The 18,314-nt window shown below is 42.6% G+C and overlaps 1 protein-coding gene across 3 annotated transcripts in view; it reads right to left on the bottom strand.

Moving 5' to 3' along the window:
• CNTN6 (contactin 6) overlaps window positions 1–18,314 on the bottom strand; it is a 125,435-nt gene that overhangs the window by 58,545 nt on the left and 48,576 nt on the right. For 2 of the 3 annotated variants that reach the window (XM_010390261.4, XM_010390263.4), the window contains one exon: window positions 14,976–15,151. In XM_010390261.4, the coding sequence (XP_010388563.2) occupies window positions 14,976–15,151 (176 nt within the window). The remainder of the gene's footprint in view (window positions 1–14,975; window positions 15,152–18,314) is intronic. The other variant, XM_010390262.4, reaches the window with a different exon arrangement.

Below are 18,314 nucleotides of genomic sequence, written 5' to 3'. Positions count from 1 at the left end.
GGTATTGGTCTCCTATGAAGACATTGTCTGCTCAGAAGGGGCTGGATTGAATTAAGCACCTGTAGCACCTCCCGGTGCTGTCATAGCACAATAGATGGGGCCTGTCAATACATTGGGAAAGGGCTTTAAACGCTGATGTTCTTTTAATTGCCTGCTGGTTACAGCTCTGCCTTGGATTATGGGTAGTTCAAGGAGGAAAAAGACACAAGGAAGGCCAAGAAAAATAGAAAAAGAATTCATTTATTTAGTTGTTTTCCATCCTGTAATTCTAAACAAAAGAGAAAATAGTAGATGGGTGTAATATGATTAACTAGAGTTTGGTTTCGTGCTTAGGCTTAGGCCAGTCTCTGAAATTGTGTGGATTTATTTAGTCATTTTGAAAATTCCATCTGAGGAAATGTACCACATTTTCTTTCTTTCCTTGGAATTGTTCTCTGAGAAGAAAAAGGCCAGCACCAAATATTTCTGTGGAAAAATGGTCCCTCGAACAACCTTCAAGATTTGCTTGGGGTGCCTGGTCTGAGGCTTTGTGCTCTGGGAGAAGGGGAAAAAAGGCCTTCAAATTCTCTTATTTATTGTATTAAATGAAAAAAAAAAATACTAGATAGCTGCAAAAATTCAGATTTTTTTAAGATTCAGGCACTGACAACAAAATGGTCACAGTTCCACTTCCTATCTCTTTCCCTCAGCTGCTAATAGGAGCCAAACGGCAATTTCTATTTAAAAATAGAGTTAAACCCTCAAAAAACTCTTGGACAGTATGGAAAATCTGTGCAGTCTAAGTAATGCTTCCCAATATTTTCACTGTGGTAAATCAGCCCTGGATTTTTTGCTGAGAACAAAATTTCACTTCTTATGAGACACCCGAGAAAGGAGGGGGGGAGGAAACATAAAGGAAGCGCAGAGCAGCAGGAGGAAAAGGTTTTCCTGACAATTGAGAATTAGCTGTGTAATACCTCGCTCTGAAATGGGAATAGATTTTGGAAAGTAATGAGCTGCTGGTAGCAATTTTTAGTTTAATGGCACAATATGTCATGTTATCATTTTTACTCTCATTTTAGGTGCTGTGTCACCTGTCTGTGTCTCTCCATTAAAACCGTGACAAGTGTCCCTGACTGGAATAATTAAAAGTATGAGGATGAGATCTCTTGGGGATTCACTGTTTTATAGGAATAAGGGACCACCTTTGGTTGTATAATGGAATCATGGAATGGTTTGGGTCGGGAGGGACCTTGAAGCTCATCCAGCTCCACCCTGAGACACATTCCACTACCCCAGGCTGCTCCTAGCCCCATCCAACATGGCCTTGGACACTTCCAGGGATCCAGGGGCAGCCCCAGCTTCTCTGGGCAACCTGTTCCCCTCAGAGGGAAGAATTTCTTCCCAATATCCCATCTGAACTCGCTGCCTTTCAGCTGAATCCATGTGGGGAAAAAGTTGGCTGTGCCTTTTCAATCTCCACTTTTCAACCTTGAGGATCAAAACCCATAGGCAGGAGTTTGGGTTCTTTCATGGCACATTTGTAGTTTTGTTTTACAAAGCAACTCGGATTTTCCAGTGCAGGAGAAAAGATTTCCATCCCTTTATGCTTATTAATCATAGGTATAAAAAAGCAGCTGTGGAGGCACATAAATCATCATTTAATCTCTTCATCTCACCCATGGCAGGGACAAGTATGCAATGCCCTTATTTAACCCACTTTTTAAAGACCTTTAGAAAAAGACATTTTCTTTAGAGAATCCATTCCACTGCTTAACTCCAAGGTCTTCATCACTCTGCATCTTTTAGAAACCCTCACCTCCCCAAAATTTCACAGGCCAAACCAGAAATGATCTTTTGCTTTGATTGATTTTGATAGATAATTGTACAAAGGGAATTTATTCAGTGTCTGTCTCGGTAAAAAAGAATCATTGAAGAACAAAAAACCCCGAAACCTCTGCAAAAGCAAACCAAGGCAAAATAGATAAAGAGAATTCATTAATGGAGTCAGTGTTGCTTCTGTTTCCATCTTTATTGGACTCTTCCTCGAGGCAGGCACCGTCTCCCATGGAATATTGTGACAGCTCATTCAAATGGGTTCAATAATGAACTATAAAATAATCTACTTTTGCTTTGCAGTCCAGGTGGGTGAGAGGGGGACGAGGTGGACCCTCAGAAGTCATGTTTGTCTTTGCCACAAAGATTTCTCCACCCATTTTCCCACCTATGGGGTTGTATTTTCAATGATTTGTTGCAATTTGGAATGCGTTATGTGCATATATAGAAAAAAAAATAATTACCTGAGGATATAAATGCAGATATTCTACTTTGCTCTTGTTATTCTGAAATTCTGGCTGCTGTCAAAACCACTTCTCTTCGCCCTGGGTGTGCATTTACACCAAGAGAGCACAACCACTGTGTTCTCCCAGCTCCTGTTCCCTAGCACAGCTCTATAACATAACATGACATAACCTAATAAAGCAGAATGTTGCTTGTCAAAAGGAGTATCAAATGAAAAGGCTAAGATCAGGTGTTTGGCACACATTTAGATTGCTAATATGCACTTAGGAATAAGATGACTATTTAACAGATGGTATATTTGCTAACTTCAGTGTTTCTGCAGAGATCTATAAATAAATTATCACCTAGTTCCTACATAATTCCTTTCATTCTTTGTCTGTATTTATCTCACTTGAAGAACAACGAGTTCTCTCATACTCCATTGCTCTCTCAACTGTGAGATTTAACAAAAAACCACTATTTTTTCCCTGTGATCCATGCATATTGGCAGACTGCTCTTGGTAGAGCACGATTAATCAGTCAGATGTGATAATGAGGTGATGGAGGCCAAGCAAAATGCTCAGATGCTCAAGCCATTCTTCCCAGGAGGAGTGGGAATGTATGGACTCAGCTGTGGGTGGCACGGCCTTGTCTCTGGCTGTGAATGTTGCAGAGCTAAGCGAGGAGGGGCTGTGCTCACAGCACCCCAAACATATGGCATTTTGTGGCATGGAGCTAGGGAATGGCACGGCTTTCTCTGATGGGAGCAGGAATTCTTGAGGTGGAAGAGGCTGTCAGCTCCTCGCCAGGAATGAAGGGAGGAATGGGGAGAAGGAATGGGCCAGAGCTTCTTTCAGCTGGTGCAACCCAATTTTACCTGCTGGTGTCAAGGATGTTATCATGGAATTACAGGGTGGTTTGGGTTGGAAGGACCTTGAAGCTCATCCCATTCCATTCCTGCCATGGACAGGGATACCTTCCACTATCCCAGGTTGCTCCAAGCCCCGTTCAACCTGCCTTTATCCCGATTTATGGCCTGAAAGTCTTCCAGGTAGATTTGAAACAGAATAAAACCAGAGGCTGAGAAGAATATGAGCGTTGGATGAAGGTGACCATCGGTGTCACTTTGCTGAGCACAAACCTGCCAGTGAGAGAAGCAAACCCAGCGTGGGTGAGGTGTTTGCCTGGAAAAATGGCCTCTGGAGGCAGAAGCAGAATGGCAGTGATGGACAGAAATCTTTCCTCCTGAAGCACTTGTGTTAGCTAACAGGTTAATTAATAGCTTCAGCCATGCATTACTTTTTCCTTAATGTTTTAAAGTTCATAATAATAGAGATAATCATAATTCCCAGAGTGGTTTGGGTTGGAGGGGGCCTTAAAGTCCATCCTGTTCCACCCCCTGCCATGGGCAGGGACACTTTGCACTGGGCCAGGTTGCTCCAAGCAACATCCAATTGCTGTTCATAAATATATTTATTCTAATTTCCCCACCACCACTATTACCCACACATCTGGGGTTTTTGTATGTTTTTTTTTTTAATATAAAACTGCCCTACAGGTGCCAGAGTCACAGATTTAACTACACAACAGAGTGAACACAAGGTCAGTTTTCCTGGGATTAGGGAGCTGCTTCTTAAATATGTCTGATAGGAACAAAAACCTAATCACAAGCAGCAACTCATTCATTTCAACCTCCCAATCACGTGTTTGAAATTCCTGAACCTGCTCAGGGACAGTCCATCCAAACCAGTCCATCCAAACCAGTCCATTCCAAACCAGTCCCTCTTAAGAAGGAGCATAGAACTTCTCCAAGGAAACCAAGGAAACTTGGGTGTTTTAATATATGAAATTGTTACAGACAATTAGAGAAACTCCAATTTATCACCTTGCATAATTACAACAGTTCATCTGAATTAATGTGATTTCATGCTTTCTTGAACTTTTGATTTTTTTTTTCCCCCTCATAAATGTTTTGTCATTTTATAATCCCAAATATAATGGCTGTAATTACTTGCTATTGAAATGTGCAATGAATGTTAAGGCATGAGGAGTAAGGGCTCCTTACAAATTAGCCACGCTCCTGGGGACAAATCAATACAATTCCTCACATTTCCATGTGGCTGTGTCAAATTGTGATAGATCACTTCTGTTCCTTTTTTCTGGGTCTCTTGTTGCCTGTGATGTATTGCAACAGGAGTGGTGCTCCTGCAGTGATGCAGCACAACAGGGATTTCCTCACAGGGAAGAGGGATATGAAGGACAAGCTCAGCAGTTTTCCAAGGAAGCTCACAGATATGATTTGAGTATTTCCAGCACCTGTGTTAGCACCTGACAATTTGTTACCTTCCTTTGCTCTGACTGTAATGAATCAGGGGCCCCATTTTGGGTCTGAATTTGATGCCTGAATCAGAGAATTTAGGTCTGTTTTAACCACAGATAATAAAAATTAAGTCTACTGGATCTTTAAAATTATCTCAAATTCTGGAAGAACCTGTACTTGCAGATTTTGGGTTTGTTCTGTCTTCTCTCACATAAAGAAAGTCCCAAAAAATTTGGGGTTAAAGCCCTTTTAGCTACAGTCTGTGCCTGTCCAGACCACTCCAGAAGCCCCCCTGTTGGACATCAATCCCTGTTTTTTGCTTCTCCTCAGTATTTTTGTACTGAATTGCCTTCTAGGAGGTGAGCACCAATCTCTTTCAGCCTGGGTACTAGAGGGTGTGTTATGGAAATATCCTTCTTTCTCCAAATACCCAAATATCTCCCAAAGGAATGGCTAATCTCCTTCCCTACAACTTCTACTGCAAAGTAAATTCTCTTTTTCAGCTTTCCAAACTGCACTAAACTTGCTGAACAAACCCTCTGACAGTTCCTTTGTCTTGATAATGCTGTCAATACATTAATCTTTTCCCGTTAGCATCTAATCTCAATTTTTTAAATGTTCTAATTGATTTTCTATGAATTCAATTCTGAGATTAAGAGCGGTGTTATCTCTAATTAAGGTGTCTGAAAGCCGCTTAGTATTCCCCATTTCCTGCTTTTTAAGTACTTGGATTTTCTCCTCAACACCTGCTGAGTTCTCCTGCTCCATTTGAAGCACTCGTGAGCCTTTAACACCTCAGGTCTGGAAGATTTGGAGCTGAGTCAGCCAGGAGCAGCCTGGGTAGTGCCTGAGTATCTCCATTCACCAGAACATGTTAAAAATCCATTGGAATTCTCACTTTTATTCTCATGGGGAGCACTGCATACCACTGTGGGTAAAAGGAAAGCTGTCCTGTCCCCCAAAACTCCCTGACGGAGTTGCTTGTCATAAAGAGAGGGAAAACCACAACCACTGGGTCCTGTCCTTCTCCAAAGCTGTGTAATCATCCAAGGACCTTCATCAGTGCTTCCTTACCTAGCTAAATTACTTTGGAGCTTCCAAGGGAGAGGACCTGTAATTTACACTTTAGGAGGAACACAGGCCCCGGGTCCTCAATTCAGCTTAAATGATCTGAATGGCCAATCCAGGCACTAATTTTCAAGGTGGGGAACAATAATTCCTGCCAGAGCCTGATTGTCTTATTCAATTAAAGAGTGAAAATGCCCTTTACAAAGTAATACCAAGCTTCTCTAGAGGGAAAAAGTGGAAGGTCACAATTAAATTAAACACAGGGTGAGTTGAGGCGGGGGGGGGGAACCCTGAGCTGGCTTGATTTTTGTTCATGCACCAAGAAACCCAGAGCACAGAGACATATGCTGGGAAGCGGTAGAGCTGGTCTACATCTGGCCTTTGTTATTTTTTGCCTTGCTTTTACAGAGTTAGCAGCATAAAATATTAAATTTCTCTTCTGAGCTGAGCACAGGACTTGCTCTGAGCAGTAAGTGTTGATGCAGCCTTAGGGCTCCTGCTCCAAAGCCCATCTGCAGGCCAGAGGCACAGCTGAGGAGCTGCCCCTCTCCCAGGGAGGGGCACAGAGGGAATATGTGTTTAATATTTTATATTCCCAAACAGTTTTCTCACTTGTCACGGCACGGTTCATTTGTCACCTGTCATCACCAGAGTCACTTCGCCGTCTGCAGGAGTTTTCTCCAGATTGGAGAGCTCTTAAACACAGATTTCTCTTCCTGGGCTGAACCTCGAGGGCCAGATTTATCCCTGCCACGACTACACTGATTTTGCCCGACTTCCACGGGAGATGGGCCTGGCTGCTGTGGCAAGTGTCCTTTTGGCAGGGGGGTTAATTCTTATCCAAACCCTTTCTCCTTCATATTTCCCACTGCTCCCACAGCAACGTGTTTTTAACTAAGTGGAGATGGGTGAGGAACTTCTCCCTTCCCTCAGACCTTGTTGTTGAGGACCTGTAGCTGTGCCCTGGTCCTGCAGAAAGTTTCTCTTGCATCCCTGTCCTGGGTTCTGATGGGTACAGTCCCACTTCAGGCAACTAATTCTCTTTATAATGTTTCTACCAACAAAATAATAATCAAGGATTATAATACATACAATAAAAAATGGCAAGGAAGAGAGGAAAAGTGGCAAGGAAGAGGGGGCTCACACACTGCTGACAGTGTCTGTGCCTATTTCAGCCCTTCCCAAATTCCTGCCCAGCCCTTTGGAGATCCAGCACAGAATTACTTCTTGTAGAATTACCCTGAGTTCCCCTCAGCCACCACTGCTTTATCTCCCTCATTCCAGCTGCAAAGCCCTCAAAGAATTCCTTCCAATGGGAATTTCAAGATTTACCCGAGTGATTGATGTAGGGGATTTTTGGATGTGAATCTTGTCAGTGGGATTTCAGGTGTAGGTTACACTATTTGTTGTTCTTGCTGTAGCATTTAGAAATGGATATTTACAGCTCAGTGGATTCTCTGTGCCAGATGTGGTTTTCCTGTTGAGAAAAGCGATGCATGTGACCTCATTCCTTCACTCCACGAAAAGTCCAAATGTTACACACTGATCTCCTTCTTCAATATAAGCTACAGAATAGACAAGTTTATCTGACACCTTAAAACATTTACACAGGATCAACCTTCACTGCAAAATAACTGATCAATTAATTTCATTGTTTTGATTTTTAAAAAAAGCCAATCATTTATTCCAAATAATTTAGTATTTTTTTTCCCTTGCAACCCTGCACCATTTTTGTCACATGAAAAAACAAAGAATCTCATGAGAAAATCGTCGATATTTCACTCAACAATTTATTGGAATCTACATCATCTTGTCTGTAATGAAAGGGGAACAGATAAAATAGCAAATCACCCAGACTGCAAATGTAGACTGGTTTTATCCTTCCCAAGTATTAAATTTTATCAATCAGAATCTATCAGCTCCGGGACCTGTGGATGCTTTGTTCCCCACCATATCTCAATCATGTATATTGCTTTTCCAATACAACTGGCAATGGGTTGATTTAGGATAAACACTCTTAAAGGAACTGAAGAAGAGTAAGTAATATAGAGCTAAAAGATAATCTTCAAATACTTCTGTGTTCCCTGTTACTACTTTATCTGCCTGGTTCACTGCCTGTAATGCTCCTTACAACCTCTCTACAATGTAGATGTCTGTTTCATAGATAAAAAACCTCCTTTTATAATAAAAGTCTAAGGAACTAACCTGGAATAAAGCAGCCTTAACCAAGTGCTGATACAGCAGAGCCTTGAACACAGTGGTTAAGTACTCTGGGAGAGAGGTTTAAACCATTGGAGGGGCAGAAAAGTGGAATTTCTGATGCTGTCTGGTCTGTTACAACGTAAAATAAACAGGGAATGTTGCTCCCATGAGCTACAGGACGTGTTTAACAGGAGAGAGGAGGCTGTGGCTGCACTTGGTGTTGATGGACATTGCATGGGCTCTGAGAAAGCAGAGAAGACTAAAATAGGGGGTGATGGAGAAAGCAAAGCCCTTCCTTATGGAGACACGCCCCTAACTTCTGGTTTTAAGATTCCAGGCTGTTCTCTGTGTCTTCAGGAATGTCAGGAGATTTGCATAATCTTATTCTTGTGATCTCAGCGCTTTAAAATAGAAACTCTATTATCACCCTGCCTTGTCCTGTCAGCAGGCAGGTGAAACCCTTCCAGGCTTCCTGCTTCCTCACTGCTGAGTGGTGGTTCCTGCTTTTCCTGGAGCCTGGGAGAGGCTCTGTGTGCACAGAATTCTGCAAAGAAATGAACACCGGGAAGTTCATTGGAGATACAGGAAGGCGAGCTGAGTGTGATGAGGTCTTGCAGAGGTTTTGGTCTTGGAGTGATTAAATTGCATCACTTTAGAGGGTTCTCTGCATGTGTTCTGCTCAAGGTGGCCTTGAAGGATGCCCAGTGCCCCCATTTGGGGTGGGTAGAGCAGGATAGAGACCCCTTAGAGATCCGTCCCTGTTGGAATCAGCCCAGAGGAGGCCACCAAGTTGCTCAGAGGGCTGGAGAACCTCTCCTGTGAAGACAGCTGGGAGAGTGGGGCTGCTGTCCCTGGAAATGTCATATTCCTTACAACAATGGTTCTCACCAGGTTTTTCCTGATTTTCCGGGGAAACACTTTGAAATAAAGGGGAAAAGAAGAAAACATGCCTGAGGCTGCTGGGTCTGCTCCACAGAGAGCATCCATTAAGCAAAGACCTTGATGTGGTCTCCTGCCATGGGAACTGCTGCAGAGAGAGCTGGAACATTGGCACAGTGTCCATAACAAACAGAAGTGATAAATGAAAGTTCCCTTTCTTTTCACTCCAAGCAGAACTTTGACAAAATACAGGGTTTATTTCCTGTAACTCATTCTGCTCAGAGCCTGGCCCTCACCTCCCCACACCAGGGAGGGTAGCTGCTGCTGCTGCTGCAGTGATATTGGATTCTGTACCTGTGCTTCAAAGTCCAAAAGGCAATTTTGAGCTGTGAGCCTGTTCACTGACATATGGAAGAGATGACAGCAGCACTTCCATCCTCCAGACAGGATCGATCCACAGCGAGTGTTCCCATTGCAGGTTGCATTTTTTCCTCACTGGCTCACAGGAAGATGCAGACTGGGAGGTGTTACCAGGACCACCAGGAGGGCTGCCCAGAGCATGGAAAGGAGAATTTTATGGCTGATTCTCCACATATCTGCAGTTGAGATGTGTTTCTGCATCAGAGGAAGGTGTCCCTGCCTGTGGAAGTGGGGTTGGAATGAGATGAGCTTTAAGGTCCCTTCCAAACCATTCTAGGATTAAATATAAGGCCACCCTTTTAAAGCAGAGAGGTGGGGTCAGTGCATTACTCAGCACATGTAGGGTAGAGAATCATGCTGGAGTGAGGACAGAGGCTTGGGGCTGTTCAGCCTGGAGAAGAGAAACTTCACAGTGACCTAATCGTGACCTTCGAGTGCCTGAAGGAGCTACGAGAAAGATGGAGAGAGACTTTGGAAAAGAGCCTGGAGGGACAAGACAAGGGGGAATGACTTCCAAACTGGCAGAGGGCAGTGTTAGATGGGATTTTGGGAGGAAATTCTTGGCTGTGAGGGTGGTGGGGCCCTGGCACAGGGTGCCCAGAGAAGCTGTGGCTGCCCCTGGATCCCTGGAAGTGTCCAAGGCTGGATGGGACTTGGAACAGCCTGGGACAGTGGAAGGTGGCAGAGGATGGAACTGGATGATCTTTAATGTCCCTTCCAACGAGGCCATGCCATGATTCTGTGTGGATGTAGACAAGTCTGTGGCTTTACCTGATGTGTCCCTAAAGAGGAAAAGGGAATGTAGAAAACCAAGTCAAACTTTTGGGGATGTATTTTGTATTTTTGATGGTGGCCTTTTCCTGGCACTGGCAAGCTGAGCTCTTCCTCCTTCCTGCTCTTCAGTTGGTCATCCCTGAGTGCCTGTTGAGCACTGAACTGAGCAGTTTATACCTCCTTTTGGAAAAGAAAGGCACTGCCAGAGTTCATTCCTGCAATCCAACTGCCAGGGAGCCTGATCAGTATTCCAGCCCTCGTGTGCAGTGATGAATTAACAATCAGCTTAAAGACCCAGAGAGCTTTACTCCAGGTGGTAGTTACAACAGCTAGCACACCTTTTAATCAAATACAATTGTTGCAGAGGGATTTCTGGACACACACAGCACCACAACACAACCCAGCCAGAAGTGTAGGTGTCATTTAGTCTTAAATTCATGCATGTCCAGACTTTGCAAATTCAGCCTATCTGATCCAAGCCTATTGATTTTTCCATTTTCTGTTTCAAAGCATACACTGCCAGTGAAAAGGGTTATGACATCTTGAGGCTGCTGGATTGCTTTGTGATGTTTCTGTAATTTGTGTGCACTCGAAGGTAAGTAACACGATGAAGTAATCAGATGAAAAGTGGGCTTTCATGCTGGCTGAGCATCTCCCAGCCAGCCCCTCCAACAGGGCCCTGCTAAAGCTCAGCCTGTCACCATCCAGCAAACACTAAATGGATTTGATTTGGCTTAATATATTCCTCCCTGAAATGGTTAAACGCTAATGATGGACTGTTACTTTTGTGTTTCAGAATGGCAAAAACTCAGTCCACGAGGAATTATTGCCTCTAATTTATTATTTCAGCAAAACTGTGTCTTCTGTCTCTGACAAAGAGCACGTGGAAGCTCTTGGGAGCTGCAGATTTTATTCCAAGTGCTCCAGCAGTGTCACTCTCAGCCACATGGCTGTGAGCACATCATCACTGGCCAAGAGCGGGGAGGGTGGCAGTGTTGGAAAAACACTATTGAGAAAAAACACCAAGCAAAACCCTTAAGCACCACTTTGAAAACCAGGAGAATATGGTTGGAGCCCAAAAAGTCCAAGGAGAAATCCTTCCTGGGTCTGTAGCATTGTGGGGAACTTTAAAATATGGGGTCTAATGGCTCCACTGTGTGCCCTCCTGTGTGGTTCAAGGCAAAGTGACTAATTCTAAGCATGAATTTAGATTGTTGTCATTGTTTCTCAGAATTTCAGGCCTGAGAAAGCTGCAATCAGCATGACTTTTATCATCAAGGGTAGAATAATTTGACTGAGAATCGAATTTAAGATCCCTAAGCAGCAAGGTGCTTTCAATTAATACTGAATTTGCTGGGTTTATGCCCTGAATAATTATTAGGTTCACATGTGATTCCTTTTCATTGTGGAGTCCTTTTTTGTTCTAGTTTGTTTAATTGCACTCTTATTTCTCCTGCATCTCTCTTAATCTTCTGCTATAGATGCGTTTGGGAAGTAAAAGAACAAGTAACAGGCCTGGACAGGCTGTTTCATGCAGCCTGTTATGGGGATTTCCCTCAAGACTACTTGTTTGCACACAGTTATTTTTGCTTAAAACTGAGGAAATAATTAAAGCAAATCCCCTGTGTGCCTTTGGAGAAAGTTCTGGTTGGAGCCATACTGAAGCAGTTTTCCCTAACAGCTTTTTTGTTTGTCTTTTTTTAAGGCATGAAATGCCTTAAACAAAAATGCCTTAGGAAAAATTTCATCACTGAAAGAGTGGCCAAGCTTTGGAACTGGCTGCTCATGGCAGTGGTGGAGTCCCCATCCCTGGAAGTGTTCGTAAAACGAATAGATGTGGCGTTTTGTGATGTGGTTTATGAACAGGGGGGATTTGGGCAAAGGTTGGACTGGGTGATCTCGGAGGTCTTTTCCATCCTTAATCACAGAATCACAGAATTAGAGACGTTGGAAAAGAGCTCGGAGATCACCCAGTCCAACCTGTGACCTGAAACCACCTTATCAACTAAACCATGGCACTGAGTGCCTCATCCAGTCTTTTTTGAAACACCTCCAGGGACTAGACTCCGCCACCTCCCTGGGCAGCCCATTCCAATGCCCAATCACTCTTTCTGTGAGGAATGTTTTCCTAATGTCCAGCCTAAACTTCCCCTGGTGCAGCTTAAGACCGTGTCCTCCAATGATTCTGTGATTCTAAATTGTGTGAAAGCTGAAGGAAAACCTTCCATGTCCTCATCTCTTCCTTCAAGCTGACTCGTGCCTAGTCCCAAGATGAGCTCCCCAGGCCTTTGACTTCCCTTTAGGCTGAGCTGCAGCGTTCCAGGTGACCTTGTGCTGGACATCACCACTGAACTGGAAGGGGAAAAGCCCCGTGGGTGGCAGGCCATGACCCCAGACTCCAGCCTGGATGGGGACCCTGCTCCTGTGTTTGGCTCTGGCTGCACAAGCCGAGGCCTGACACCAAAGCTTTACAACAACTTCCACCTCAACAACTCCAGCTCCTGCAAAACACACGTGGGCTGCTCCAAGTGTGCAGCAGGCAGGGGAGCAGGAGATGTACAGGATTTATAGGGAGCTTTCAAGTTTATTTATGACAAAACAACCCTTGTGCAGGAAGCAGGGATGCCAAGGGCCTGCCATCCTGTGTATCCCGCTAATGCATTTACGCGCTCCCTCTCCCTGACGCTGTCTCTCATTTTCAGCTTGTAGCTTTAATAATCTATGCCACTGCCTTCTGTACAATATTCCTCCTGCAGCTTTCCTTTGACAGCTCTGGTTTTAATAGAGGATAAGCACCAAACTCCAGCTGAATCTGAAGACATATTTCTAATCTCGTCCTGCATTTATTTTGCTTCTCGGAGAACTTCCTATCTCGAACAGAGGAAAAAAGTATTTTTCACATATTAAGTTGACATGTTGAATAGGTTTCTGGAGGTATCATTAATTCAAACTCCAACTCAGAGTTAGTTACCTTGTAGTAAAGAGACAAATACACATAAACCCTGTTACTTGGATAATAGGTTTGATTCAATTCTTTATCAGGGAGATCGCAATAATATGCCAGTCATTCCAGTCCAGGGAAGAATCCCATTTTGTGAGGTGTTGAATGAAAGTGTCATAACAGCAACGTGCTGCCTGCCTGGATTTGAAGATATAGCCTGAAGTATTGGTTGAAACAAAGAATTAAATTGGATGGCAACATGAAAATAAGAAACAAGGAAATGTTGACTGTGAAATAAGTGTTTCAAGATAATTTGTTCCACTATTCTCATCAGGTCATTATGATGTTTTCCATGTACTGTGGGGTTTTTTCCCTATTGTAAGATGACTTAAAACTCACAGTTCTGCAGTGATGCCACTAAATTGAAGCATTTTTCTGTAAATTTGAGTTTGTCAGTGTAAATAACAGCCTTTGTCTGTCCTCTCTCTTCTGCATGGGGAAGGATGTAAATATCTGTCACCACTACTGGAAAAGTGCTGTAGTGCTTGATTATGGGATAAATTTAGCATTCCATGGTGCTGTTAGAGCTGGAGGACTGGAGCAGGCTGAGAGCTGGGGCCAAACCAGACCCGGCTCTGGGATCTGCTCCCTGCAGGAACTTTGGGAAGTGTTTGGGTGGGGGTATAAAGCTTAAATAAAGGAACTGCTTGACATGAAATCCTGAGTAATCACCAGAGCCTTCTTTCTTTTGCAGATATTCCTGGTTTTCCCTTCTCCCCCCTTTTTTAAAAAAATTGTTTTGCACCTCATTTGTGCCTCCATTTAAGGATATTCCCTTTCCTTAGGTCTTTTCCCAGCTCCCTCCCTGGCCTGCCTTGGTTCCTTGGGGATTACAGACTCCACGGACAATTTTGAGGTGGTTGTCTATTCTTGCTCCTTTCTAAAATGGCATTTGTTCTGTCACTAAACAACTTTCACCTCCAAATCTTGAAATAATTTCCCACACAGAAAGACTGGCTTGTAAAAACATTTCAGCACAAAAAGTGGTAAAATAATGAATCAAAATTTTATTCTTTTTACATTTGACCCGCTCTTGGAAATCAAAGCTCTTTGAGAAATTCAGGGTAAAATGTTATTAAATGAGATACCAGTGATACACCTTTTGATCAGGTCTGCTGAAAGACACTCTGTGAACCAGCCTGACCTCTGATGTCTCCTTTGTGTAACCCCTGTGACACGAGGTTTGCTATGAGAAATGGAACAAAATTAATAATTAATCCGTTTGCTGGTGTCTGAAATAGCGACACAAGGTTGGCTTTAGACACATGTTTTATTAATGAGCTTTGAAAACAATTGCTTTCTCCCAGCAACAGACTGCTCTGAGTTTTAGACTGAAAAAAGAAAAAAAGGCGGGAGGGAATATCTGGAGTTTTTTGGTTGCCAGTGTTGTTCCCCCTCTCCCCTGGGCATTCACAGAACTCGGTCACCGCGTCCAAACCTTGTGAAAAAGGTTGTGAAGTTGTGAAGAAGTGAAACGGGGAGCAAAGATGAAATAAATTTTAAATCATCTCAAGACAGACAACGTGCTCGACCTGAGGGAGCTGAAATATGAAATATCTCAGAGCGCAGCTCACACTTTTACACACTGTGTAAGGAAAAAGAGAGTTTCTTTGGTAACATAAGGAAGTATCAGTGTGGCAATTAGGGGAGCAATGCTTTTGTGTCTCAATTAGACCTCATTATCTACAGAAAACTCAAAGCACAACTTTTTGCAACAATTCCCTCCCTGCCCCCCAGCTGTAGCTACCTGTGGGATAACAACAAAACCACTGTCCTGAAAAGTGGAAACACCTTTATAAAGTGAAAATAATTGTGCTCATCTTCCTTGACCTTTCAATTTCCTGATTTTTATTCTGCCTCCCGAGGGCAGCAGCCATCAGATGTCTGGTTTTGTTATTAATATTTTGGTTTTTTAGGAATAAGCAGTGGCGAAGGAAGTCAAACCTTTTGGACAGAATCCCCAATGATCCTTTAATTACCCAATAAATTACAGTCCATGTGCAGAATTAATAGGAAAATAATGCTCTAATAAATATGATCTTCCCAACTTACATGCAAATTGAAGCTTTGCCTTCCTGCTCAGAATTGTTCCAAATGAATTTGTGGCCAAACACTGGTATGTTCCAATATCCTGATTTTTATGTGGGTTATTGATTGCCAAGCTGCCTCCAACCAACCTGTAGTGATAACTCATGGTAAGATCAATATCTGTGCCATTTTGCTTCCACCTTTGAGGGGAAAAAAATCAAATTATGCTTATAATTTACAGAGCCTATTTATCTTAAATAGTGTGCTGTAGCATACCTGTAATGATAAAAATGTAGTTAAATATCACAAAATTAGATCATTTTTTACGCACGACTGCTTCTTACATCAATCTTAACGATAGCAATAATGGTATTCTTTGGAAAATCTTTACTTTAGTCACCAGTGTTCACCCAAATGTCCACCAAAAGTAATTATAACTTATTCACACGAACTTATCCATTCAGTCAGGAGGGGGCTTTATACCTTGTCCACAACAACATTATTTTTGTTCTATGAATGGTACCTGAATGTGCTTTGCAAACGATTAACCATGAATTTGGCAACAAAAATGCTTTGGCGATGTAGATCAGGAAGGATTGCACTTCAGAGGGCAGAACAAAAGCTGGGAGGGAAGTTTTTGTACAGCAAGTCTGAGACTGATCATTTAGTGATGAGAGCACTGCTATTTTAAATCATCATTTGTCCCAGTGGGTCCCCCAAGCAGGAAATGGATTGCGTCTGCAACATTACCCAGCTGTTTACAGATGTCAAAATACAATTTCTCTTTCAAAGAAAATAAATACTGTGTTTTTCAGGAAGGGAAATTTTGGGGCTTTGCCATTAGTCACATTAGGGTTGAATTTTCCTTGCTCATGTGAGGGCCAAAGGAAGGATAAAGGACTCAGCCACTGAGGCCTTCAAGTCTGGGGTCTGTTAATGCCACTTCTTAAGTGGTCAGCAATCCTAAAACTACACAACCAGGTATTTTCTTCTCCTGATTTTATATCCAGAGCCATCTCCTCAGCCTTTATCATTTCTGTTGATCCGTGGGTGTGATTCCGAGCCCTCCATCGGATGGAAGGATCACACAAAGGTTGCCAGTGGCTCACCTTGGGTTCCTGGCAGTGCCCAAACCAAGGGCAATCATATCCTTGTAAATTATCTGAAGGATCACAGCAGAAAAAATATCCATTTCTGCTTATGTGCAGAGTTCCTGACAGGGAGGGCAGTTTTCCCTGGTAACAAATTGAAGCACACTCACACTTTATCCCTGGAAATCTGACCTGGATACACAGCACAAGATTCTGTCAGTCACCCCCAGCCCTCTCTCCACACGCTCACACTGCTCAGGGGTTGTTTTTGTGCAGGAGGGTTCCCACACTGAGCTGTGAAATGCAATTCTGTGCTCCCAGGGAAATCTCCACAAATGCAGGGAGTGCCCTGACCTTCAAGTGAGCACTTGTTGTTTTGAAAGATAATGACTGATTAATATGAAATCAATGGAATTCTGTGAGCAAGGTCTAATAACACAAAATAATTTCTCTGGATGCCTCCCCTTCCATGAATTCATCCACACTGAGAGATTTGGATGCAACACTCAACCCTCAGGAATTCTTCCTACAAATTCCAGCCTATTTTTTGTGTTTCTGTACCTCTGCTGGATTCCTTTTTTTATATTTGCTATAGCTGGTCTAGTTTTTGCTGTTATTTTAGTCTATTTGGGCTATTTTTTTTAATTTAAAAGCAAAAGTGAGGAAGCCTTGTCTGGGTTTCTGAAGGGATCACATCCCAGCATTAGGATTCTGCCATATTTCAGGATTTACATTTGCTACAAGTTGTCTAAAGCTTTCCATTTTCTAATCTAAGATATTCTGGTATTTAATTTGCCAGTTCTCTTTAATTTTGGAATCAATCACTGAAATAACTGCTGTCATCATTGCATGGCTCCCAATTAAGATCTATAATTGTTTTTCCAAACAAATGCAAAGATGTTGGCTTAGTTGCTGCAAATGAATTCTTCACAGCATCCCCATAATCATTCTAATCACCATGGTACAATGATTATTAAACTTTGCATATAGATCAGGGTTCAGCTCCTGGTGTGGGCCTTTTCCCTAATTAATATGTTTACATCACTGAAGGAAGCGAATTAATGAATTCATGTGGTAGACAATGATTTAATGGCTTTGTGTGTTCTGCAGTGTATTAATACACAGAAATCTGGATAATTATTTTAGGGAATTTTTAACATAAGCCCATTAAGGCAGGGATCATCTACATATTTTTGTGAATTTTTTCATGCAACCATTGGAAAATACTTTTCCTCAGTTGTAGGAAATGCATCCTGGATTATTTTTCTTTCACCAATTGTTTCAGAACCTAAACTTTAAAAAATTTCCTATATTCTGATGCTGAATTATCAGTTCCCCGGGAGCCCAAGGACTGTGAGTGGATGTGTGCTCACATGATTGAGTAAATTATCTTTTCAGTGTGCTGCTATAATAAAAATATCAATATTTTTAAGACTTCATCGTGTTCTATACTTCTCAGATTATTTGCATTCCAATGGAAATGTCCTGCCAAGCCACCTGAGACTTTCTTGTAGTTGGGAAAAGGATTTGCAAAACCCCCCTTCATGTACAACACTTCCAGTGAGGAAGAACACAGGAAGTTTAAAAACTCTTGACTGTGAACAAGACACCAGAGGGTGAAGGAGTTTTTCATTCCACTTTTGAGGCAGGATCTGCACTGAGCCAAGGAACAGCATTCCAGGGAACAAGGACATGAGAGTTGGGCTGCAATTTCTTATTCAAGGGTGGACTTTTGGGATTGCTGGGAATCACTCTCCACTTTGATTTGATGCAATGGTTATGAACATATTTGATGTCGCTTACAATCCTTGTAGGTTTGTGCTCTGTTCCCTCCCTCACATTTGTGTGTTCCAGTTATCCTCGTGGTGCTTGGATTTGGATTGGATTTGAATCTCTTTATCTCCTTTTAGTGCAACACTCTGAGTTGGGCTGGAATATTAAAATGTTGTTCTAATGAATGCTGCTTATGCTGCCCTTGGATTTATTTATTGGTTCCATTGACTCCTCTCTGAGAAGATTATTGAGGGGAAAACACCCTCAGTCACCAACTTGCATGAAAATGCAGGATTGTGGGATTGCTCTGGATATTGAGTGGAAGCACAGGAAAAGAGAGCACCTGAAATCAAACAAAAGGTGTCAAAATGCTGCTGGAAGCACTGCAGGGTGTTCATGCATAGGCTGTAAGTAAAAAAAAACCTACGTAAAATTCACTGAGTTAGTTGGTGATAAACCCTCTGGTGACTATAAAAAGCTTAGGTGCAAAAAATGATAA

Source organism: Corvus cornix, chromosome 12, assembly GCF_000738735.6.
Source record: "Corvus cornix cornix isolate S_Up_H32 chromosome 12, ASM73873v5, whole genome shotgun sequence".
In the NCBI taxonomy this organism is placed as follows: domain Eukaryota; kingdom Metazoa; phylum Chordata; class Aves; order Passeriformes; family Corvidae; genus Corvus; species Corvus cornix.
Note: the sequence above shows the minus strand (reverse complement) of the source record. Positions and strands in the feature narration are given on the sequence as shown.